Source organism: Pelodiscus sinensis, unplaced genomic scaffold (genome assembly GCF_049634645.1).
Source record: "Pelodiscus sinensis isolate JC-2024 unplaced genomic scaffold, ASM4963464v1 ctg85, whole genome shotgun sequence".
Classification (NCBI taxonomy): Eukaryota; Metazoa; Chordata; order Testudines; family Trionychidae; genus Pelodiscus; species Pelodiscus sinensis.
In genome coordinates this window covers 167,422-191,272 of record NW_027465930.1, presented here as the reverse complement: position 1 = coordinate 191,272, position 23,851 = coordinate 167,422, and the positions used below count along the sequence as shown (strand labels likewise).

The 23,851-nt window shown below is 68.4% G+C and overlaps 1 protein-coding gene across 2 annotated transcripts in view; it reads right to left on the bottom strand.

Annotated features, from left to right (window-relative positions):
- Nucleotides 1-1,837: 1,837 nt before the first annotated feature.
- The window catches only part of HSF1 (heat shock transcription factor 1), a 64,574-nt gene continuing 42,560 nt past the window's right edge, over nucleotides 1,838-23,851 (bottom strand). The window contains exons 5-14 of one of the 2 annotated variants that reach the window (XM_075916836.1): nucleotides 20,781-20,856; nucleotides 20,326-20,387; nucleotides 19,097-19,193; nucleotides 17,326-17,462; nucleotides 16,135-16,362; nucleotides 9,018-9,101; nucleotides 6,635-6,740; nucleotides 6,484-6,549; nucleotides 5,696-5,765; nucleotides 1,838-2,779 (exon numbers count right to left, since the gene is read on the bottom strand). In XM_075916836.1, coding sequence (XP_075772951.1) covers nucleotides 2,574-2,779; nucleotides 5,696-5,765; nucleotides 6,484-6,549; nucleotides 6,635-6,740; nucleotides 9,018-9,101; nucleotides 16,135-16,362; nucleotides 17,326-17,462; nucleotides 19,097-19,193; nucleotides 20,326-20,387; nucleotides 20,781-20,856 — 1,132 coding nt within the window. In that variant the 3' untranslated portion in view covers nucleotides 1,838-2,573. The remainder of the gene's footprint in view (nucleotides 2,780-5,695; nucleotides 5,766-6,483; nucleotides 6,550-6,634; nucleotides 6,741-9,017; nucleotides 9,102-16,134; nucleotides 16,363-17,325; nucleotides 17,463-19,096; nucleotides 19,194-20,325; nucleotides 20,388-20,780; nucleotides 20,857-23,851) is intronic. The other variant, XM_075916837.1, reaches the window with a different exon arrangement.

The following is a 23,851-nucleotide window of genomic DNA, read 5'->3' as shown; positions in this document are numbered from 1 at the left end:
GGAAGGTCTCGTCTGGGGCTGTGAGCAGCCCTGGGTCTGAGCAATTCGCCCTGAGTGGACGCCCTCGGCGGTGCCCAGAGCCGGCCCGGCCCGTCACAACGACAAGCCAGCTCGCCGCAAGCGGGGCAGAGGGAATAGGCAGGGGCAGTGTCGACTGCAGGGAATAAGGCTGTGGGCCCCTGGCTGGTCTATGCCAGCTGCCTCGGGCTCATGGGCCCAGGCCGAGGGCTTTGTAACTGTGGTGTGGCCTGGCTCTGGAACCGTCCCACCAGCCTGAGCCCAAACAGGCATGCGGCAGCTCCGTGGCCCCGTAGGCCAGGCCAGCGGGGGCTAATGGCCGTGCAGACGGCCCCCAAGAGAAGCGGACGCCCTCCTCGGACACAGGACCGGCCGACACCGCTCTGCTTTCACTGGGAGCTCTCGCGGGAAGCGGATCCGGCCCAAGGCCCTCCGCCCCGTTCCCCGGCACGGCTCCGCAGAGCACGTGGCCACAAGCGTCCCTCTTGGGCCTGTCGCTGCTGCCCGAGCAGAGCGCTGCAGGGCCGTGCCTGCCTCCCCGGGCTGCCTGGCGCACGCACGCCTAACCCCAGTGCCTTCCGCGATTCCACAGCCGTGTCCCAGAGCACTCAGCTGCGCGAAGCAGTGCACTGTGGGCCGGGCCCAAGGCCGGGCTAGTGCAGAACAGGCCCTGGGAAGGCAAGGGTCCTGCTCGGTACCAGCTCTGGACCTGACAAACCGCAGCTCCAGGAGCACCCCGGCCCGAGAACCCCAGCGGCACGTGGGCGCCGGGCCTGGGCCTGCTGCAGACTCAAGGGGTTTCACGCAACACTCGCTCCTGTGGCACATGCAGCCTCTGGCCTGACGTCAGCCAGGAGACCCGTGTCCGAGCCGCCCGGATCCAAGCAGTCACCGAGTTCTCTCAAGATCCCAGCCCCAGGCGCGCCGGACCACGGCACTGGCTGCGCACGCCGGGGGGGGGGGAGGTTCTGTCCACACTCAGCTTAGCAGGAACACTTAGAATCACAGAACACTAGGACTGGCAGGGACCTCGCGAGGGCATCGAGTCCAGTCCCCTGCCCGCACGGCAGGACCCAGCACCGTCTGGACCATCCCTGGAGGACATTTATCTAACCCGCTCTTAGATATCTCCAGAGACGGGGATTCCACAACCTCCCTGGGCAACTTTTTCCTAATGTCCAACCTGAACCTCCCTGGCTGCAGTTTAAGCCCATTTCTGCTTGTTCTATCCTCAGAGGCCAAGAGGAACAAGTTTTCTCCCTCCTCCTTGTAACACCCTTTTAGATACCTGAAAACTGCTCTCGTGTCCCCTCAGTCTTCTCCTTTCCAAACTGAACAAGCCCAGTTCTTTCAGCCTCCCCTCCTCGCTCCTGTTCTCTAGAGCTTGCATCATTCTTGTAGCTCTTCTCTGGACTTCTTGGCTGTTCCTGGAAAGCACTCCCCCGAGGCTGCAGTGTCCCGCCCTGCTCCAGCACAGAGGCGGCTGAGCCACGCTCATCTCCCCGGGCTCAGAAACAGAAACTGCCTGGGAAACGCAGCCCCTGGCCCTGGGGGGCGGGAGGGGGAAGGCTCTGGCTGGGAAGCCACAACACAGAATTGAGAGACAAGGACCCCGGATCGCTGGTCACCAAGCCCCAGAGCCACCCCAGCCCTGCGGAGACGTGCGAGAGGAACCCGACGCTGGCATGCGCCGCGCGGTCGCTGAAGCAGGCGCGTCGGCTCGTGCGCAGCGCCGGAGCCAGGCGGCAGGAGTCGGTGTCCAGGCTGGGCGCTGCCCGCCCCAGGGAGGCCGAGGACACTTTGAAGCACAGAAGAGCCGGCAGTTTGGGGTAGATATATTTGTATGTATATATAGAGAGCTATGTATAGACCTAGAGCTAGATAGAAGTGGGTGCTTCTCTCATGTAAAAATCCAAAATACAGTTTTTACTATTAACAATCTGAAGTGTAAATGTACAAAGTTTCACTGCTAAGCAAAACCAACCAAACCAACCCAAAAACAAGACAGAGAAGGAAACGCGCAGAGCCAGAGACGAGGAGAGGGGAGGCTGGCGGGGGAGCCGGGGGCGCTACCACCACAGGGCAGAGCCCCGGCCCCCAGCGCCAGGTGGGGAGACTTGTCTCGCTCTTTAAAACCGCCAAGTCCGTCTCCCGGGGGGCGCCCTGCCACAGACGCACCCCCGCCTTCTCCGTGCCACGGGGGCCACGTGTTCCCGGGCGTCCTGGCCGCCACGCCCGCCTCCCAGCAGGGACAGAGCACCCGCTGGGGCCTGGCCCCCCAGCCTCAGGTGCTGAAAGAAACAACCTGGCGAGTGACTCGCTCGTCTGGGAGCACCAGCTGTCCCGTCCGCACGGCCCGGCCCAGGCCCGGCCAGCCTCTGCACAGCGGGGCCCCGGGCTAGAATCTACAGCAGATTTCAAACACCTCGTTAAGCACACACACACGAAATCCTCCCGGTGCCGGGGAAGCAGGCGCGAACCGAAGGGTGGCTGGAGCTCTCAATGTCTGTGCAAAGCAAGGAGGCTGCTGGCTGAGTTCCCCTTTGCGCTCAGCCTTAGGACACGCTCGGGTCCTTGGGTTTGGCCGGCTCAGCCCCCGAGAGCAGCGAGATGGTGGGGTCGTCCGCGTACTCGTCGCCGTCGGGGAAGTAGGGCCCTTCCCCCAGCTCGAAGAAGATGGGGAGGTCCCCGCCCCCCATGTCCACAGTGCTCGAGTCCACCAGGAAGAGGGGCTGGGCCGTGTAGTGCACCAGCTGCTTGCCTGCAAGGAGAGGACGGGGGTCAGCGGGGTGGGAACAGCCCCGGCACGGGCCGGCTGGCCAGCACTGCCCCTGGGTTCGCCCTCAGCTGCGCCAGGCGGGGGCCAGGAGAGCAGAGGCCTGGCCGCTGGGAAGGGCTGGCTCAGACAAGCCACAGGGAGGGGAGCTGGGAACCGGCGGTGAAACCCCACCACACCGGGCACAGGCCGGGCGACGCGCGTGTTCCCGCTGCAGGCTGCGTGCCGGGGGCCAGGTGTCCGGAATTCACCCGGATACTCCGGGATTTGCGGGCTCCGTCTGGTAAAAAACCAGGAAATACCAGACAGGTGCAAGCTGCAATGTCCGCTATTTCCTGGGACGGAAGCCCGGCGGGGACTATTCCCCTGCCGCGTCTGGGGGGCGGGGGAGCGAGGAGTGCGGCAGACGAAGGGGGGCAGGTGGGGGCACTTGCTGGGCGCCGCGCTAGGGGGCGCCGGGCTGGGGTGGGAGCGGAGCGCGCGCGGCTCTGGCCCATGGAGCTGCCCACGAGATGCCTCCCTCTCACAACGGAGCCGAGGCAGCCGGGCCGGGCGGCAGGAGCAGCCACTTTACAAGTCACATTGTTCCTCCGTGTCTGGCTCTGTGGTGGGGAGGGGGAGATTTGATTGGAGCGGGGGCTCCCCATGCTGGGGATGCCTGGCTCAGGGGGAGGGGTGGGTGCACTGGGATGGGGGGGCGCTAGGGGGCCTGGCTCTGAGGCAGGGGTGGGTGCATTGGGATGGGGAGGGGGCCTGGCTCAGAGGAGGGGTGGGTGCATTGGGATGGGGAGGGGGCCTGGCTCAGAGGAGGGGTGGGTGCATTGGGATGGGGAGGGGGCCTGGCTCAGGGGGAGGGGTGGGTGCACTGGGATGGGGGGACGCTAGGGGGCCTGGCTCAGAGCAGGGGTGGGTGCACTGGGATGGGGGGGCGCTAGGGGGCCTGGCTCAGGCGGAGGGGTGGGTGCACTGGGATGGGGGGGCGCTAGGGGGCCTGGCTCAGAGCAGGGGTGGGTGCACTGGGATGGGGAGGGGGCCTGGCTCAGAGGAGGGGTGGGTGCACTGGGATGGGGAGGGGGCCTGGCTCAGAGGAGGGGTGGGTGCACTGGGATGGGGAGGGGGCCTGGCTCAGAGCAGGGGTGGGTGCATTGGGATGGGGAGGGGGCCTGGCTCAGAGGAGGGGTGGGTGCACTGGGATGGGGAGGGGGCCTGGCTCAGAGCAGGGGTGGGTGCACTGGGATGGGGAGGGGGGCCTGGCTCAGAGGAGGGGTGGGTGCACTGGGATGGGGAGGGGGCCTGGCTCAGGGGGAGGGGTGGGTGCACTGGGATGGGGAGGGGGCCTGGCTCAGAGGAGGGGTGGGTGCACTGGGATGGGGAGGGGGCCTGGCTCAGAGCAGGGGTGGGTGCACTGGGATGGGGGGGCGCTAGGGGGCCTGGCTCAGAGCAGGGGTGGGTGCACTGGGATGGGGAGGGGGCCTGGCTCAGAGGAGGGGTGGGTGCACTGGGATGGGGAGGGGGCCTGGCTCAGAGCAGGGGTGGGTGCACTGGGATGGGGAGGGGGCCTGGCTCAGAGGAGGGGTGGGTGCACTGGGATGGGGAGGGGGCCTGGCTCAGAGGAGGGGTGGGTGCACTGGGATGGGGAGGGGGCCTGGCTCAGAGGAGGGGTGGGTGCACTGGGATGGGGAGGGGGGCCTGGCTCAGAGGAGGGGTGGGTGCACTGGGATGGGGAGGGGGCCTGGCTCAGAGGAGGGGTGGGTGCACTGGGATGGGGAGGGGGCCTGGCTCAGAGGAGGGGTGGGTGCACTGGGATGGGGAGGGGGCCTGGCTCAGAGGAGGGGTGGGTGCACTGGGATGGGGAGGGGGCCTGGCTCAGAGGAGGGGTGGGTGCATTGGGATGGGGAGGGGGCCTGGCTCAGAGGAGGGGTGGGTGCACTGGGATGGGGAGGGGGCCTGGCTCAGAGGAGGGGTGGGTGCACTGGGATGGGGAGGGGGCCTGGCTCAGAGCAGGGGTGGGTGCACTGGGATGGGGGGGCGCTAGGGGGCCTGGCTCAGAGCAGGGGTGGGTGCACTGGGATGGGGAGGGGGCCTGGCTCAGAGGAGGGGTGGGTGCACTGGGATGGGGAGGGGGCCTGGCTCAGAGCAGGGGTGGGTGCACTGGGATGGGGAGGGGGCCTGGCTCAGAGGAGGGGTGGGTGCACTGGGATGGGGAGGGGGCCTGGCTCAGAGGAGGGGTGGGTGCACTGGGATGGGGAGGGGGCCTGGCTCAGAGGAGGGGTGGGTGCATTGGGATGGGGAGGGGGCCTGGCTCAGAGGAGGGGTGGGTGCACTGGGATGGGGAGGGGGCCTGGCTCAGAGGAGGGGTGGGTGCACTGGGATGGGGAGGGGGCCTGGCTCAGAGCAGGGGTGGGTGCACTGGGATGGGGGGGCGCTAGGGGGCCTGGCTCAGAGCAGGGGTGGGTGCACTGGGATGGGGAGGGGGCCTGGCTCAGAGGAGGGGTGGGTGCATTGGGATGGGGAGGGGGCCTGGCTCAGAGGAGGGGTGGGTGCACTGGGATGGGGGGGCGCTAGGGGGCCTGGCTCAGAGCAGGGGTGGGTGCACCGGGGGTTAGTGTGTGATCCCAAACTGGAGGGCGCGGTGCAACTTTTGCTTAACAACTTTGGTCTCTTTTTTTTTTACTCAACAGAATTTTTTCCCTTTTTTGGGGGGCGGGGGGTGGGGGATGTTGGGTATTTTTTGTTAAACCCTCTGGCAGCCCTACCAGCGGCGCTGCGAGCCATTGCCTGGGGGTAAGGGAGCTGCAGGGCCCCGCTGGGAATCCCGTATCAGTGTGTCTCAGAGGGAGGAGCTGTCTGCCCCCTGCTCCTGGGGCGCTAACGGGAGGCCCGGGCCAGGGACGGTCTTACCCAAGTCGGCTGTGCTGGCTTCCGTCTCCGCAGGTTTCTGCTGCTCCTGGGATGAGAGCAGATCCTGGATCTGTGGGGAGACACGGGGGGGCTGCTGAGTGCGGGGAGGGCCCTCTCCTCCCGCTGCCTCGGCTCAGTGCCCTGGGAGCGCCAGCAGGCGGGAGGGGGCGGCAGTGTCCCTGAGACTAGAACGCACTGGGGCCCGGGGCCGGGGGAGGGCGCGAGCTGCCTCGCAGAACTGCCCAGACCAGCTCTGCAGAGCTCATTCCCCAGGGACCTGGAGCCTCCGTGGGCGGCCGTCAGCACCGCACTCGGAGTCCGAGGGGCCCGGGGTGCCAGGCGGCAGCAGGCCTCGGGCCGTGGGGAAAAGCTCAGTGCAGAGAGCTCCACCAGGGCGACCAGCCTGGCGGGAAAGGAGCCCGGTGCCGGGACACCGGGAGAAAGCAGCTCGCACCCGACCATCCCAAACAGCCACGCAGCTGGCCCGGGCGGGGCCGTTCTGGGGCTGGGCGTGGTCTCAGGGCGGTGCTGCCCTCGCACACACGGCGTGCCGGGGAGACGGGGGCGTTTGCCCAGCAAGGAGGCCTTCGGAGGGCTACGAGGCAGCGGAGGCTTTCTGGGGGCCACGCGCGGTTCTCGGGGAGCGGGGCTGCAGGAGACGCGCCGCAGCACGAACAACGGAGCAGACCTGCTCCCTGCAGGGATCGGTCAGCCCACGGCTCAGTGCTAACTGGTGATCTCTGCCTGCTGGGAGACCCCGAGGGCCAGGGGGTGCCCCCACCACTCACACTCGCCAGGCTGCTGTCCAGGTCGGGGAGGTTCATGTCCGTAACCGTCATGGAAGGGCTGAAGAGCTGCCGAAGGAGAGAGGGGTCAGTGGGGGGAAGGGGCCCCGGACCGGCTCACCAGGGCGGGCCAGGGCGGGTTGGGGCGACTCACGTCCAGCAGCGCGCTGGTGTCCACACTAAAGCCGTGCGTGCTCAGCATGGCCTGCAGGTTGTCCAGGCTGGAGTCGATGGTGTCCAGGTGGTCGTTTAGCTCGTTCCTGCGTCAGAGAGAAGCACACGGCCAGGCCCGGGTTAGGCGGCTCTGGGCTCCCGCCGGGGCCTCTCGCACCCCAGGGACACCCCCCTCGGCCACTGAGCAGGAAAGCAGAGGGGACGACTGCACATCAGCTGCTCCAGCCCCAGGCCCGACGCTTGGGGGGCTGCGCCTGGGAGGGGCCTGGGGCCAGCCGCTCGGACCAGGCGGAGACACAACACGCAGGGTTAACGCTCCCAGAATGCACCAGGGCTCCCAACACCGTTAGGACAGGGCCTCGCTGCCCTCCGCCCCTCCACAGACGCCCAGGAACCTCCCCAGCTAGTCAGAGCCCTGCCAGCCGACACGGGCAAGGAGCCGGAGGGGAAGGGTCCCGGAAGCCCTGGCTGCTGATAAAGCCCCGTGGGCAGAACGGCAACCGGAAAAGTCTCATTCCTCCCTACCGAAAGCTACGGCCCCTCCCCGCCCCTGCACCTACGCTGCTCCCACTCGCCCAGGAAAGCAGCCCCCCCGCCCCCGACGTCCCGGCCAAGGACACGGGTCTACAAGGTCACGGCCCAGGGCCAGTCAGGGCAGGCGGGTTGAGCGGTGCTGGAGTCCCGGCCAGGAGGAAGGCAGGATCTGAACGGGCGCAGGCCTGGGTTTGAGTCGGGGAAGCCCTGCGGAGGGGATGCCGGAGAGGCGCGTGCTGGGCTCTGAGGATGGGCCGGTCGCGTCTCTTTCGCAGTGCTGCCAAGGGGCTGATGCCTGTTCCAGTCGCCTGCTCCCCCCGGCCCGTCAGTCGGAAGCGGCCCTGAGGCACCGCCCCGGCGTCCCCGGGAGCGCTCGGTGCAGGCAGGCAACGCCGACGCGAGGCAGAGCGCCGGCAGGCCCAAGGACTCCGCTGGAAGCGCCACAGCCGGCCGGGACAGGCTGGCGTGGGGCACTGCAGGGGCGCCCGGGTCACAAGGCCCGACACCTCCGGAATGAAAGCCCTGGCCATGCCTTGCCGCTCACACCCGCTGCAGGCAACGGCACGTCCCCGCCGGAACCGCCCTCAGGGCCTCTGCTACCCCTCGGCGCCAGCCTGGCCGGCGACGCGCAGGCTGAGGGGAGGCCCGGCTGCTGCCTTTGCTCGGACCACGAGGCGGCTGGGGCGCGGCGCGGTCTCTCTGGGCAGGCCCCTCTCCAGGCTGAGGAGTTCCCCTCCCGGCAGGCCGGCCGGCAACTGCGTTCTGCCTCCTGCACGGTGGAGGCCCAAGGGCAGCGGGCAGGGCTGCACTTCCAGCAAACATCCGTGGACTTGTAAGCTGAGCGAGCCTAGGCCTTGTCTGTCCACCACCACTGCACTTCTCTGGGGGGCTGCTGCCTGCGGGGCGCGGGTCTGCCGCCGGCCACGTTACCGCCCCTGCGCACGCTGAGTCGCCCACAGCAGCAGCGAGAGGGAGCGGCAACGCGCCAGCACCTGGCACCTCGGGCCCGGGAAGCACAGCAAGCCCACGCCGCTTTAGCCACGAGCATTCCCCTCCTTCCAGGACTCTGCTCGGACACTGCACCGCTCGGCACAGGCCGGCAGCTCCCCTGCGGGGCTCTGAGGAGCCAGGAGAAAAGTCTCTGGGTGACTCCTGCTCACTACAGCGCCCCCCTCGGACGCCCTGCCTGCTGGCAGCTCCAGGCCAGGCCAGTGAGGAGGCTGCACCTGCTCTCCGGCCTGCCTCGCAACGCGCCGTGGGGCCTGGCCACGGCCACAGTGGGCAGTTGCATTGCCGGGTCGCAACGCCGTGGGCTCGTGACGGTGTGCCAGCCTGCAGCAACCAGAGCCAGTCTCTGGGCAGGCTGACGGGCAGGGCTCTGCTGTCCCAGGCTGCTGGCCTGGCAGGGGCGGCAGCACCAGACCCACAGCTGCTCTAAGCATTTGCTCCCGGCTACGACAGCTCCTGGGCCTGCTTCTTTCCAGCCTGCCTCGTCTCAGTCCAGGGAACCCGGCTCTGCCCCGCTCTGACTCTGGCACCGGGCCTCCGGCTGCTGCTCTGGCCCTGGCTCCCAGCAACTGCTCCAGCCCCAAGGAACGGCCACCCCCACCCCAGCCCTGACGGGCACGGCCAGCTGAGGCAAAGCTCCCCCAGGTCCCCGCCCAGAGAGCTAAGGGGTTTGGTCTCAGCACTCAGCCGGCCAGCAAGGCTGTTCTCGGTGTGATCCGGGGCCGGAGGCGCAGGGAAAGCCGACCTCAGAGCGGGGGCAGCTGTGTCTAGCAGCGTTCCCTGCTTTCCTGCCCAGGACGGCCGGCCAGTGCCATGCTAACCCTTGCTGTGATCTGCAGTGCAGAGAGGAAGAGGAGCTGGGGAAAAGACGGGTGACTTCTGACATCTGCGGAGCGCGAGTCACACTGCAAAATACAAAGAGAAGAGGAATGTAGCGTCACAAGGCCCACGCCAGGCACCACGCAAAGGCAGGGAGCGTTAACCCGCCCTGCTCCTGCGCCGCTGAAGAGACATGCACGGCGCCGCGCAGCCCAGGCAGAGACCGAACCGCAATTAGCCCCCCAAAGAACGCCAGCCACCCCCCGTCCCACCACAGCCACACTCGGCCAGCCGGCCACTCTGGGGGGGTCTGCAGGACCTGCGGGCAGCGCCTGGGCTGTACAGGGACTCTCAGGTGCGCATCTGTCCCTGTCCCTGTCCCCTTCACACGGAGCCACAGCTGCTGAGGACACAGGGCCTAGGGCTCCATCTGGATCTGCCTGGGCCCAGGCGGGCTGGAGCCCCCAGGGATACACCCCACTCCGAGATGCCCGGCAGCCGCCGTCTTTCAACGGGCTCTGGCTCCGGAGCCATTGCCGGGGGGCCCTCAGCTGGGTGAAGTCTGAGCCGTGCTGAGCGTCCCCCCGGCTTTCCTGCTACACGCGTGGCTCACCCCTCGGCCTGCCGCAGGGCAAGTGCGCTCTCTCGGGCTGTCTGCAGGCCTGGCCTGCTGGGACCTCCCCGCGGGGCTGCCCCTCTGCTGACGACTGCGGGCAAACGGCTCTTGCTGGAGGCTCCTGGCCCTACTCAGCTCGGGAGGCTGAGACCCCGGCTGGACAGGACGGCCCTTTGCTGGGACACCGGCGTTGCCTGGGAAGGGTGCGAGCCAGGCCACCCCGGGCAGTAGGCCTGCACCTCCCTAGCGCAGTCCGGGGGCTCCAGGGGAGACCGGGTCACTTGGCCCAGCACCCGCAGGGACTGGAAGCGGGCTCTGGCCTGCTCCTGGGGACACGGCCCGTTCCCAAACTCCCCACAGCAGCTCCCCCTCACTGACTCGCAACCTGGCTCGGGCAGCGGCGCCGACTCCTTCCCGCTGGGCATCCAGGCCTGTGGCGGGCCCCGCCGACGCTCGGCTCCCCGCCTGGGGGTTAGCACGGGGACCAGGCAAATGAGGCTCGGGTCCTGGGATGGGAGGAGGCGCGAGGCCCTCAGTGCACACGGGGCGGGGAGGCACGGGCAAGGCAAACACCACCCCATGCAGGGGGCTGAAAGCAAACAGGCCTCTGCTCTGATGGTCTGCACGCGGCCTGGTGGCGCCCTGGGCCACGCAGCTCCCTGCCTCGGCGTCCCGCTCAGCGGGCGCTGGCCTAGAGCCGTTACCTGCGCGGCTCAGCGGCCCCCGAGGCCGGGCTCAGAGACCACTGCGCTCCGCCCTTCCGCCGCCCCTTTTCCTGCCTGGCTGCTCCTGCAAAGGGCCGTGCTGCAGCTCTCGCTGAGCCACCCGGCTGGGCTTCACGACAAGGGGAGGGGTCCCCTGCATTGCTGGCCCACGTGGGCCCGCGAGCCCCGGGCAGGTTCTTGCTGAGATGTCGCGAGCGCCGGGCCTGCTGTCAGGCCAAGGCTCCAGGCAACACAAGGGGTTGGAACAAGGGTCACAAGGCCCCCGGAACTCATCCCGGGAGGGGCAGCCTGGAGCGCCGTCTTGAGGTCCTGCAGTCCAGAAGTATGATTTAATGGGATAACAGAGACTTGGTGGGATGACTCGCAGGACTGGAGCGCTGTCATGGAAGGGTACAGACTGTTCAGGAACAACAGGCAGGGGAGAAAAGGAGGAGGAGTTGCACTGTATGTAAGAGAGCACTATGATTGCCCTGAACTCCAGTGTAAAGAGGGAGAAAAACCTGTTGAGAGTCTATGGGTCAGGTTTAAAGGAGCAAACAGCAGTGATGTTGTGGTTGGTGTCTGCTACAGGCCACCGAATCAGGTGGATGAGGTAGACGAGGCTTTCTTCAGACAACTGAGCGAAGCTTCCAGATCGCAGCCCTGGTTCTCATGGGGGACTTTAATCACCCTGACATCTGCTGGGAAACCAATACGGCAGTACACAGGCAATCCTGGAAGTTATTGGAGAATGTTGGGGATAACTTCTTGGTACAAGTGCTGAAGGATCCGACCAGGGGCCGTGCACAGCTTGACCTTCTGCTCACAGACAGGGAGGAACTAATACGGGAAGTAGAGGTGGGTGACAACCTGGGAAGCAGTGATCATGAGATGGTAGATTTCAGGGTCCTGACCAAAGGAAGGAAAGAGAGTAGTAAAATACACACCTTGGACTTCAAAAAAGCAGATTTTGACTCCCTCAGAGACCTGATGGGCAGAATCCCCTGGGATGTAACATGAAGGGGAAAGGAGTCCAGGACAGCTGGCAGTATTTTAAAGAAGCCTTATTGAAGGCACAGAAAGTAACCATCCCGACGCGTAGCAAGAGAGGCAAACATGGTAGGAGACCGGACTGGCTTACAGGGGAAATCCTTGGTGAACTTAAGCACAAAAAGGAAGCTTACAAAGAGTGGAAACTTGGACAAATGACCAGGGAGGAGTTTAAATGTCTAGCTCGAGAATGCCGGGGGGTTATCAGGAAGGCGAAAGCGCAATTGGAATTGCGACTGGCTAAGGATGTGAAGGAGAACAAGAAAGGTTTCTACAGGCATGTTAACAAGAAGAAGGTGATCAGAGAGGATGTGGGGCCCCTAATGGATGAAGGAGGTAACCTAGTGACAGATGATGTGGGGAAAGCTGAAGTACTCAATGCTTTCTTTGCCTCTGTATTCACGGACAAGGTCAGCTCCCAGACTAATGCACTAGGCAGCGCAGTATGGGAAGGAGGTGGGCAGCCCTTGGTGGGTAAAGAACAGGTTAGGAACTATTTAGAAAAGCTAAACGTACACAAATCCATGGGTCCGGACTTAGTGCATCCGAGGGTACTGGGGGAGTTGGCAAATGTCATTGTGGAGCCTTTGGCCATTATCTTTGAAAAGTCGTGGAGATCGGGAGAAACCCCGGATGACTGGAAAAAGGCAAATGTAGTGCCCATCTTCAAAAAAGGGAAGAAGGACGATCCAGGGAACTATAGGCCGGTCAGTCTTACCTCGGTTCCTGGAAAAATCGTGGAAGGGATCCTTAAGGAATCCATTTTGAGGAAAGTGATTAGGAATAGTCAGCATGGATTCACAAAGGACAAGTCGTGCCTGACCAATCTGATTAGCTTCTATGCTGAGGTAACTGGCTCGGTGGACATGGGGAAGTCAGTGGATGTGATAGACCTTGACTTTAGCAAGGCTTTTGATACGGTCTCCCACAATATTCTTGCCAGCAAGTTAAGGGAATGCGGATTGGATAAATGGACGGTAAGGTGGATAGAAAGCTGGCTAGAAGGCCGGGCCCAGCGGGTAGTGATCAACGGTTCGATGTCAGGATGGCGGTCGGTTTCTAGTGGAGTGCCCCAAGGTTCGGTTCTAGGACCGGTTTTGTTCAATATCTTTATTAATGACCTGGCTGAGGGGATGGATTGCACCCTCAGCAAGTTTGCGGATGACACTAAGCTGGGGGGAGAGGTAGATACGCTTAAGGGTAGAGATAGGGTCCAGAATGACAGACAGATTGGAGGATTGGGCCACAAGAAATCTGATGAAGTTCCACAAGGACAAGTGCAGAGTCCTGCCCTTGGGACGGAAGAATCCCAAGCATTGGTACAGGCTGGGGACTGACTGTCTAAGCAGCAGTTCTGCAGAAAAGGACCTGGGGGTTACAGTGGATGAGAAGCTGGATATGAGTCAACAGGGGCCCTTGTAGCCAAGAAGGCTAATGGCATATTAGGTGCATTAGGAGGAGCATTGCCAGCAGATCCAGAGATGTCATTATTCCCCTTTATTCGGCTTTGGTGAGGCCACATCTGGAGTATTGTGTCCAGTTCTGGGCCCCCCACTACAAAAAGGATGTAGATGCATTGGAGAGGGTCCAGCGGAGGGCAACCAAAATGATTAGGGGGCTGGAGCACATGACCTATGAGGAGAGGCTGAGGGACTTGGGTCTGTTTAGTCTGCAGAAGCGAAGAGTGAGGGGGGATTTGAGAGCAGCCTGCAACTTCCTGAAGGAAGGTTCCGAAGAGGATGGAGAGAGGCTGTTCTCAGTGGTGACAGATGGCAGAACGAGGAGCAATGGGCTCAAGTTGTGGTGGGAGAGGTCCAGGTTGGATATTAGGAAAAACTATTTCACTAGGAGGGTGGTGAAGCGCTGGGAGGGGTTCCCTAGGGAAACAGTGGAGTCTCCATCCCTAGAGGTGTTTCAGTCTCGGCTTGACAAAGCCCTGGCCGGGTTGATTTAGTTGGGGTTGGTCCTGCTTTGGCCAGGGGGCTGGACTTGATGACTCCTGAGATCTCTTCCAGCTCTCTGGGTCTACGATTGAGGCCCTGGGGCTCCACTCTCATAGGACAGAGCCCTGGGTGCTGGGGACCCTCCCATTGCGGAGCAAGGCTGCAGTCACCCGGGCAAGCCAGCAGCGCCTGCCCTAGCCGGAGGAGGAAGCGCCGCAGACGGTGCTGCACCCCCCAGCAGTGCCAGGCACTCCCTACCGAGGGCTGAGTGCTCAGGGTCAGGGGCGCGGTGCGCAGCGGCTGAGTGATCCCCGCGCACCGAGAGGGCTCACCTGCACCGGTGCTGAGTTTAGGGGCTTTAATCACAGAGAAACTAACCGTTCACACACCCGCAAAGCTGGTTTGCACCTGGGTTTGGATTCCTGTCCCCCTCCCCCCCGGACTGATACAGGACTTCCCGACCCAGTTCAGTCTGAGGAGACAGACCTACGCAGAACTACAAACTGTCCCTCTGGCGGCGCTAAGCACCCGCCCCCAGGGACCACGCCAGACTGCGCACGCCGAAGAGCCCGGAAGCACGTGGGCGCGTCCAAACGGCTGGTAACCGAGGGGGGCAGCAAGAAAGCATTTAACTCCCCAGAGCGGGTCACGGGTTGGCGTCTCTCGCACACGGGGCACCGGAAATCCCCGCCGCAGCCTTGGCGCTGCGGTACCATCCCTGGGCAGGGCGCAGTTCTCAGTAACGAAAGCCGAGCGCTGGGCTGGCTGGGCCTTGAGCAGCCTGACCCCTGCCAGGGTCAACCCGGCAGAGCGACAGCCAGAGGGCCGGGCGCAGGGACCAGCCTGAGGCCGGCGTGCAGCACTGTCAGAGGGCGAGCACAGAGACCGTGTTGCTCATGTCCAGCCTGGACAACTAGAGAGCTGTGCGCCAGCACACCAGGAATCGCTAGCGCTCCCAGGGCCCAGCGCACACTGACGGGGCTGAACGCCGCAGGCTAACGCCGGGGCCTCTGGATAACACACCCCTCTGCTCTTGCTTAGCCGGCCACGCGCCCGGGAGCAGGACGCCGGGGCACGTTCCAAGAGCGGCTGGACAAGTCCCAGGAGCAGGTTCCCGACCGGGCGGGGAAGCCAGTCCAGCTGCGGCGCTGGAGACTCCGTTACAGACTGGCAAAGGGTTCTCCGAGCCTCCCCCACGGGGCTCTGAACGGCCCTGAAGGCGCGAAAGCGGAGGAGAGCCCGGCGCTCAGCCGGCGACCGGGGGACTGGCCTGGCGAGCTCCCTGCCACCCCAAGTGGCTCTTTCCCAACTATGGGAGGGGCCGTGCCGGCAGCTCAGACGGAGACGGACGGGCTCCTGTGCCACCCCTCGCTCTCCCATACAACGCTGCCCAGAGCCGCTAGACAGCCGGCCCACCCAGAGACGGGGCTAACGGGTCCCGTGGCCCATCACGCTCGCTGGAGAGCACAGCCCTCGTTTCCAGGCGGAGTCTGTCCAGCCTCAGGCCCCAGCTACGGGCCTGCACCGGATCTCCTCTGCCGAGGGAAGAGCCCGTTACTAATGGCGGCTCCCTTTGCAGATCCCTGCGGCCGGGGCCCCAGCGCCTCGGCTGTCACTGTTCAGACAAATACAGAGGCGGCTGGAGTGTGGCGCCGCAGGGCGCAGGCAGAGGCCGTGTGCGGCTGGTCTGCTCTCCCCTCGGCACAGGCCGCAGGGGGTCGGGCAGTGGGGATCTGGCATGGGGGCACTGAGCAAGGACTCTGCTGCTTTGGGGCCAACCCCCATCTCCGACCTAGGGCTAAGCTCCTGAGCTCTGCCTGGCGCGTGGACCGGGGCCCCAGACCCAGCACACGAGAGCCTCGCGCAGCCAATCTGCCAGCGGGGAGGGGCGCGAGGAGACGGAGGGCGGGAGCAGCGTCTGCCATGCAGGGCGCTAGCGGCCAGGGCCTGGCGGAGCAGCGCCGCAGCAGGAGGGCCCGCAGTGCAGGGACAACGCTGCTCCCAGCCGCTCTCCTCCCACTGGAAGGACGGCCCGGAGGGATTTCACTTCCCAGCAGGCTCTGCTCCCTCCCGGGCTGGTGGCTAACCCCGCAGGCCCCGGGGAAGCAGGAGCTGCCGGCCTGCGTCTGTGTGGGGAGGTCCTGCGGGCGTCCCGGGGGCTGCGAGCACCCTGGCGGCGGGCGGGGACGCAGTGGGTTATAGCTCCATGCCTCAAGCCCCTTTCTCTGCAAGTCCTGGTGCTCTGGCTGCAAGGGCCGCGTGCCCTGCACGAGGGGCCACGTCGGGGCCAGAGAAGCAAAATAAGGCCCATGCTAGTGACTGGCACCCAGGGCGCAGGGCACACAGACGCCGCACTGCAGGGTCCCTGGAGCCCCTCGCCAGCGCTAGCCCCTCGCTGGCCGGGCTGGGCCTGGGCCCGGGCCCGGTGCGGTGAGTCAGGCACACAGACACCGCACTGCAGGGTCCCTGGAGCCCCTCGCCAGCGCTAGCCCCTCGCTGGCCGGGCTGGGCCTGGGCCCGGGCCCGGTGCGGTGAGTCAGGCACACAGACACCGCACTGCAGGGTCCCTGGAGCCCCTCGCCAGCGCTAGCCCCTCGCTGGCCGGGCTGTGCCTGGGCCCGGTGCGGTGAGTCGGGCACACAGACACCGCACTGCAGGGTCCCTGGAGCCCCTCGCCAGCGCTAGCCCCTCGCTGGCCGGGCTGTGCCTGGGCCCGGTGCCGGGCACACAGATGCCGCGCTGTGGGGACCCTGGAGCCCCTCGCTGTCCGGGCTGGGCCTGGGCCGCCGGCGGGAGCTGCACTTACTTGTCGAGGCAGGCGACGCTGAGGCACTTTCCCGGGGGCGGAGGCTGCGCGGTGCCGTCGCCGGCAGCGGGGGCGCTGGGCTGGCTCTCCTGGAGGATGGAGTCAATGAAGGTGGAGGGCGACAGAGGGGTCTCGGCAGCAGGCGGGTTCCCAGGGCTGGCCTCCTCTATCTGGGGGCTGGGCGTGGGGCTGGGGGGCTCTTCTTTGATGCGGACCACGGGGCTGCTCCTTGCAGAACCAGAAGGAGAATGGCCATTACCCAGGGGGCAATGGGCCTCATCTCGCAGACACACAGAGCGCGGGTCCCGGACACGGCGGTAAACTGAGGCAGGCTGTTCCCCTGGTTGTGAGCCCCTGGGGGTCAGTGCCACAGGATGCCAGGCGCTCCCCTTCCAGCCCCCGGCAGCAAGGGGCTCAGCGCGTGGCCAGGGTGCGCAGCAGGGTAATTGCTGTGGCCGGGGGATCTTTGCAGAAGAAACTCGCTGCCCTGGAGCCCCGAGTGCACATGGTGCGACAGCAGCGGAGGTGCCCGACCCGAGCAGCGTTCCCCTGGCCCGCCGGCTGCCGCTCGGCTCTGGACCGCAGTGGAGTGGGCAGACAAGGCCTGCACCCGCCGGCTGTGCCTTGGACTTTGGGTCCCCCGCGAGTGGGTCGGGCAGCCCCGCGGGGGGAAAAGAGCACGTGGCCTCGGGAAGGGCGCGTTCCTGGCGGAGTCACCCTGGGGGAGCCGCTGAAGCCAGGGGCCGTTCCTCGCCTGGCAGCTCCCGGGGCAGGGAACAGCCGCTCCCAGGGCCCAGGGCTGAGCAGCCGGGCTGGCTCTCCTGTGGGCTGTTCGGGGCTGGGTCAGGCTGCGGCCCTCCTGCTGTGCCAGGGCAGGTACCCTCGCTTCAGGCGGGCAGCCGCCGCGCCCTGCTGCACGGGGCTGGGCCCAGCCAGCGTCTCGCAGCGCAGGACGGGCAGCAGCTGCTTTTCCCGAGCCCTGTGGCCAGGGGAGCTTGCCCCCCCCCCCCCCCCCCCGGCTGGGCGCGCCCAGTGGCCGGCAGCTGCCAGGAGGCAGAGCCCGGCTGCCGTCTGCACTGGCACAGCCCCTGGCACAGCTGCATGGAGCTCAGCCCCCGAGCACCCCCCGGCCGGGGACAGGGCCCTGCCGGCAGCAATGTGAGCGGGGCCCGCGCTGGGTCCACGCGGTACCTTTCGTCGAGGCTGCCGCTGGGGGAAGCCGAGGGGCTGGACTGCGCGAGCTCCGTCACGTCGGAGATGATGGGGCCGGAGTTGGCCGAGGAGTCTGGGGAGTACAGGTTGGAGCCGCTGTAGGCCGGGGAGGAGGCCTGCAGTAACAATCCCAGTGTTAGTGATGCGCTCGGCCCGCCGTGAGGACGGAGAAGGGCTCCGCGCTCACGAAACGCCCCGCGGCCTCAGCCCGGGCACTGCCCCCACCCTCCAGCGGGCCCGAGCCGGGGCTCGTCCAAGCACGCGCACTGCTGGCTCCTCCCTGGGATGCTGCGCACACGGGGGACACACCGCGCGGGGGGAGAGGGCGCGCTGGGCACACGGGACGCTCACCACGCCGGGAGGAGGGGGAGCATGACGCACATATGGGGGACACACCGCGCCGGGGTGTGGGGGGCGCTGGGCACACGGGACGCTCACCACGCCGGGAGGAGGGGGAGCATGACGCACATATGGGGGACACACCGCGCCGGGGTGTGGGGGGCGCTGTGCACACGGGACGCTCACCGCACAGGGGTGGGTGCGGGGAGCACCGCGCACACGGGACGCTCACCGCGTGGGGGGGGGCACCGCGCACACGGGACGCTCACTGCGCCGGGAGGAGGGGGAGCATGACGCACATATGGGGGACACACCGCGCCGGGGTGTGGGGGGGCGCTGTGCACACGGGACGCTCACCGCGCAGGGGTGGGGGCGGGGAGCACCACGCACACGGGATGCTCACCGCACAGGGGTGGGGGTGGGGAGCACCGCGCACACGGGACGCTCACCGTGCAGGGGTGGGGGTGGGGAGCACCGCGCACACGGGACGGTCACCGCGCCGGGGGGGGCACCGCGCACACGGGACGGTCACCGCGCCGGGGGGGGCACCGCGCACACGGGACGCTCACCGCGCCGGGGGGGCACCGCGCACACGGGACGCTCACCGCGCCGGGGGGGGGCACCACGCACACGGGACGCTCACCGCGCCGGGGGGGCACCGCGCACACGGGACGCTCACCGCGCCGGGGGGGGCACCGCGCACACGGGACGCTCACCGCGCCGGGGGGGCACCGCGCACACGGGACGCTCACCGCGCCGGGGGGCACCGCGCACACGGGACGCTCACCGCGCCGGGGGGGCACCGCGCACACGGGACGCTCACCGCGCCGGGGGGGGCACCGCGCACACGGGACGCTCACCGCGCCGGGGGGGCACCGCGCACACGGGACGCTCACCGCGCTGGGGGGGGCACCGCGCACACGGGACGCTCACCGCGCCGGGGGGGCACCGCGCACACGGGACGCTCACCGCGCCGGGGGGCACCGCGCACACGGGACGCTCACCGCGCCGGGGGGCACCGCGCACACGGGACGCTCACCGCGCCGGGGGGGCACCGCGCACACGGGACGTTCACCGCACCGGGGGGCACCGCGCACACGGGACGCTCACCGCGCCGGGGGGCACCGCGCACACGGGACGCTCACCGCGCCGGGGGGGGCACCGCGCACACGGGACGCTCACCGCGCCGGGGGGGGGGGGCACTGCGCACACGGGACGCTCACCGCGCCGGGGGGGCACCGCGCACACGGGACGCTCACCGCGCCGGGGGGCACCGCGCACACGGGACGCTCACCGCGCCGGGGGGGGGGGCACTGCGCACACGGGACGCTCACCGCGCCGGGGGGGGGCACTGCGCACACGGGACGCTCACCGCGCCGGGGGGGGGGCACCGCGCACACGGGACGCTCACCGCGTAGGGGGACGTGCCGTGGACATGCTCCAAGGAGTACTGACGACTGTACTTCGGCATGGAATGTGCTGAACTGCTGTCGTTCAACATCAGGGGGCTGAGGAGAAACGCGCCCAGAGCGGAGTTACAGGCCTGCAGCTCCCGGAGAACACGGGGTGGGGGATCGGCCCGGGGCCCGGGGCCCGGTCAGCCCAGCGGGGAAGCCAGGGCACGCAGCAATGCCAGTGGTTTGCCGGCCTGTCGCCGGGTTTTCAGCCCCCGCCGAAGGCCGGTAGCTAGTGACTAACTGCTCAAGCGAACAGTCGGTGCAGCAACCCCTGGGTCAGTCGCTGGGGCGATTCTGCCTCTGAAGTGAGCCACGGCCCTGGGGCGACTGCTCCATTCCAAGGGGAAGCGCCGCGTGGCCCCCGGGGCCAGACTCCAGCCGATCCCGGGCTCCACGCGGCACGGCCGCTTTGAAACCCCTTCCCCCGGCGCCTGTCTGATAGAAAACATTTCCTTACCCGAGAGTGGACTAGCCCTTCCCCTCCCTACCCGAGCCCTCCGCCCTCCGGGTCCTCGCCGTAGCCACACCCCACATGCTAGGGCACGGTGCGGCCTGCCTGCGCAGGACTTCACTGCCCCACCGCCCCATGTGCTCTGCACTGGGAGCCGCGGTGCGGCCAGGGGACAGGGCCTGCCTGCAGCTTCCGATCCAGCCGGCTCAATCCCGCGCAGGGCGTGCAATGCGCCGCAAGTGAACCGCACGGCCTGGGGCCTCCGCGCTCTCCCTCCCCCCAGGCCTGCACCCCTGGGCGCACACAGTGGCGCCTCACCAGCAGCGCTTGTCCCCCCTCTGCCCCCCAGCCAGTGCCCACCCCACCCTGGCCACTCCAGTGCGCGCTGGGGCATGCCCAGAGCCTGAGCGGCGTGGGCAGGGACCGTCTCCCGGCCTGCCTAGCGCCCTCCACACATCGGGCACTGCTGTGGGGGAAGGCTCGTCAGAGCAGAGCCGAGGCAGCCCCCGGTCACAGTGGCTGTGCCGTGAACCCTGCTGCCGGCGCGGTTGGCTCCTGGGGCGAGTGGTTCCAAGCTGGGAAGCGTGGCCGGATGTTGACTCGACGGCAGCGGCTCCGGCCCTGGGAGACATGCGAGAGGAGGGACCCCGTGGGGAAGGAAGCCCTTCCCTGGCCCAGCTCGCCGGCCTTTCCCCCCAGGGAAGCCGGGCTTCCAGCTCTGGGCAGACTTACATCTTTCGCTTCACCCCGAGGATGCGGTTTGACTGCACCAGGGAGATCAGGAACTGGATAAGCTGTGGGGAGAAGAGCCCCCGTCAGCACGGCGCACAGGCCTGCAAGCCCCACGGGCATCGGCAGCGCAGGCCCCTGGCTGGGGCAAAGCAGCACCCGACGAGGACGGGGGGTGGGGCTGCAGAGACCTGCGATGCTCCCGGAAGGGCTGCAGGGAGACTCGCACCCGCAGCCAATTCAGTCCCACAGGGTGCCAGGCCTGGACCGGGCCGCTGGCCGTGGGCTGCTGGCAGAAGCCGGCAGTGCCCCGGAGTCGACTAGGTTGCTGGACCGGCCCCTGAGGCTCAGTGTTGGGGGGCCCCGTGCTGGCGCCCCAGCCCCCCCCACAGGGCTGCAGCCTGCCCCCCTCTGGCCCTCCCCCAGCAGCCTCTCCGCGGGCGCAGCTCGGGACCCACCTTATTGACGACTTTCTGCTGCTGGGCGTGCTTCTGCCGCAGGCTGGCCACTTCCCGCCACAGCGCCTCGTTCTCACTGCAAGGAAGGGCAGGTCAGAGCGGGCCAGGGCCCTCGGGCTGGGCAAGCGGTGGGGCTGCAGGCAGCTCCGAGAGCAGCCCCCGGACAGGCCTCGGGGTCCACTAACCGTGCTCTGCCAGCGCTGTGCCGTGCAGTGCGCCCGTTTCCATGCGGCTCGCCCCTCTGCGCCACCGTCCCGTCTCCAGAGGGGAGCAGTGGGAACAGGAGGGCGGGCAGGACTAGGGAGGCGGAGAGACGGGCCCTCGCTGGGGAGCAGGACGGGGAAGGCCCCTCTGCGCCACCGTCCCGTCTCCAGAGGGGAGCAGTGGGAACAGGAGGGCGGGCAGGACTAGGGAGGCGGAGAGACGGGCCCTCGCTGGGGAGCAGGACGGGGAAGGCCCCTCTGCGCCACCGTCCCGTCTCCAGAGGGGAGCAGTGGGAACAGGAGGGCGGGCAGGACTAGGGAGGCGGAGAGACGGGCCCTCGCTGGGGAGCAGGACGGGGAAGGCCCCTCTGCGTCACCGGCCCGTCTCCAGAGGGGAGCAGTGGGAACGGGAGGGCGGGCAGGACTAGGGAGGCGGAGAGACGGGCCCTCGCTGGGGAGCAGGACGGGGAAGGCTCCTGTGCGCACTGGCCCCAGGACGCCGCGAGGCGGAAGGGAGACAGCGCTGCTCAGAGGGGCGCACCCCGACTGTGCCAGAGGCCAGGGTGACACCGGATGTGGCCCTCGGCTTGCCTGGATCTGGCCCCCAAAGCTCAGGGCCCCCCAGCATTGGGGAACGTGCGCTAGAGCACACAAACCTACCAGGTGGGGCCGCCCTGGGCTCCGGTGGGGCGAGGGGCTGGTCAGCAGCCACACCCATGGGGGGGTTGACTTTTCACCTGTGTGTGGCCCCCGACTGATTTCCCCGTGGGGCAGCAGCCCCCGACTGAAAAAGCTTCCCTGGCCCTGGCTTGGCGCGTGACAGTGCAGAGGGCAGGGGGTCGCCCAAGTGCAGAGGAGACTTCAACCTGCTCCGGCTTCGGGGTGGGGGCTGATGGCGCGGCCCCAACATGGCGCTTCCAGCCAGCGGGCAGGGCAGCCGAGCCCCACGTGCCACCAGGAGCCGGAGCGGCCTGTTCCGGGTGCGCGGCAGCGGGGGGACTGCCCGGCAGCGGGGACTGTGAGGTGGCGGCGGGGAAATTGCCCGGCAGTGGGGGCACTATGCAGCGGCGGCAGCGGGGCGATTGCCCGGTGGCGGGGACTGTGAGGTGGCGGCGGGGAAATTGCCCGGCAGTGGGGGCACTATGCAGCGGCGGCAGCGGGGCGATTGCCCAGTGGCGGGGACTGTGAGGTGGCGGCGGGGGGGACTGTCCAGTGGCGGTGGGATTGCTCGGCGGCGGCGGGGGGGGGGGAGGGGACTGTGCGGTGGCGGTGGGATTGCCCGGCGGCGGGGGGGGGGACTGTGCGGCAGCGGTGGGATTGCCCGGCGGCGGGGGGGGGGGGGACTGTGCGGTGGCGGTGGGATTGCCCGGCGGCGGGGGGGGGGGACTGTGCGGTGGCGGTGGGATTGCCCGGCGGCGGGGGGGGGGGACTGTGCGGTGGCGGTGGGATTGCCCGGCGGCGGCGGGGGGGACTGTGCGGTGGCGGTGGATTACCCGGCAGCGGGGGGGACTGTGCGGCGGCGGGGGGGGGGGACTGTGCGGTGGCGGTGGGATTGCCCGGCAGCGGGGGGGACTGTGCAGCGGCGGGGGGGGGGGGGGACTGTGCGGTGGCGGTGGGATTGCCCGGCGGCGGGGGGGGGGGGGACTGTGCGGTGGCGGTGGGATTGCCCGGCGGCGGGGGGGGGGACTGTGCGGTGGCGGTGGGATTGCCCGGCGGCGGCGGGGGGGACTGTGCGGTGGCGGTGGGATTACCCGGCAGCGGGGGGACTGTGCGGCGGCGGGGGGGGGGGACTGTGCGGTGGCGGTGGATTGCCCGGCAGCGGGGGGGACTGTGCAGCGGCGGGGGGGGGGGGGGGGGACTGTGCGGTGGCGGTGGGATTGCCCGGCGGCGGGGGGGGGGACTGTGCGGCAGCGGTGGGATTGCCCGGCGGCGGGGGGGGGGGGACTGTGCGGTGGCGGTGGGATTGCCCGGCGGCGGCGGGGGGGACTGTGCGGTGGCGGTGGGATTACCCGGCAGCGGGGGGGACTGTGCGGCGGCGGGGGGGGGGGGGGACTGTGCGGTGGCGGTGGGATTGCCGGCAGCGGGGGGGACTGTGCAGCGGCGGGGGGGGGGGGGGACTGTGCGGTGGCGGTGGGATTGCCCGGCGGCGGGGGGGGGGACTGTGCGGCAGCGGTGGGATTGCCCGGCGGCGGGGGGGGGGGACTGTGCGGTGGCGGTGGGATTGCCCGGCGGCGGGGGGGGGGACTGTGCGGCAGCGGTGGGATTGCCCGGCGGCGGGGGGGGGGACTGTGCGGCAGCGGTGGGATTGCCCGGCGGCGGGGGGGGGGGGGGACTGTGCGGTGGCGGTGGGATTGCCCGGCGGCGGGGGGGGGGACTGTGCGGTGGCGGTGGGATTGCCCGGCGGCGGCGGGGGGGACTGTGCGGTGGCGGTGGATTGCCCGGCAGCGGGGGGACTGTGCGGCGGCGGGGGGGGGGACTGTGCGGTGGCGGTGGGATTGCCCGGCAGCGGGGGGGGACTGTGCAGCGGCGGGGGGGGGGGGGGACTGTGCGGCAGCGGTGGGATTGCCCGGCGGCGGGGGGGGGGGACTGTGCGGCAGCGGTGGGATTGCCCGGCGGCGGGGGGGGGGGACTGTGCGGTGGCGGTGGGATTGCCCGGCGGCGGGGGGGGGGGACTGTGCGGCAGCGGTGGGATTGCCCGGCGGCGGGGGGGGGGGGGACTGTGCGGTGGCGGTGGGATTGCCCGGCGGCGGGGGGGGACGACTGTGCGGTGGCGGTGGGATTGCCCGGCGGCGGGGGGGGGGGACTGTGCGGCGGCGGTGGGATTGCCCGGCGGCGGGGGGGGGGACTGTGCGGTGGCGGTGGGATTGC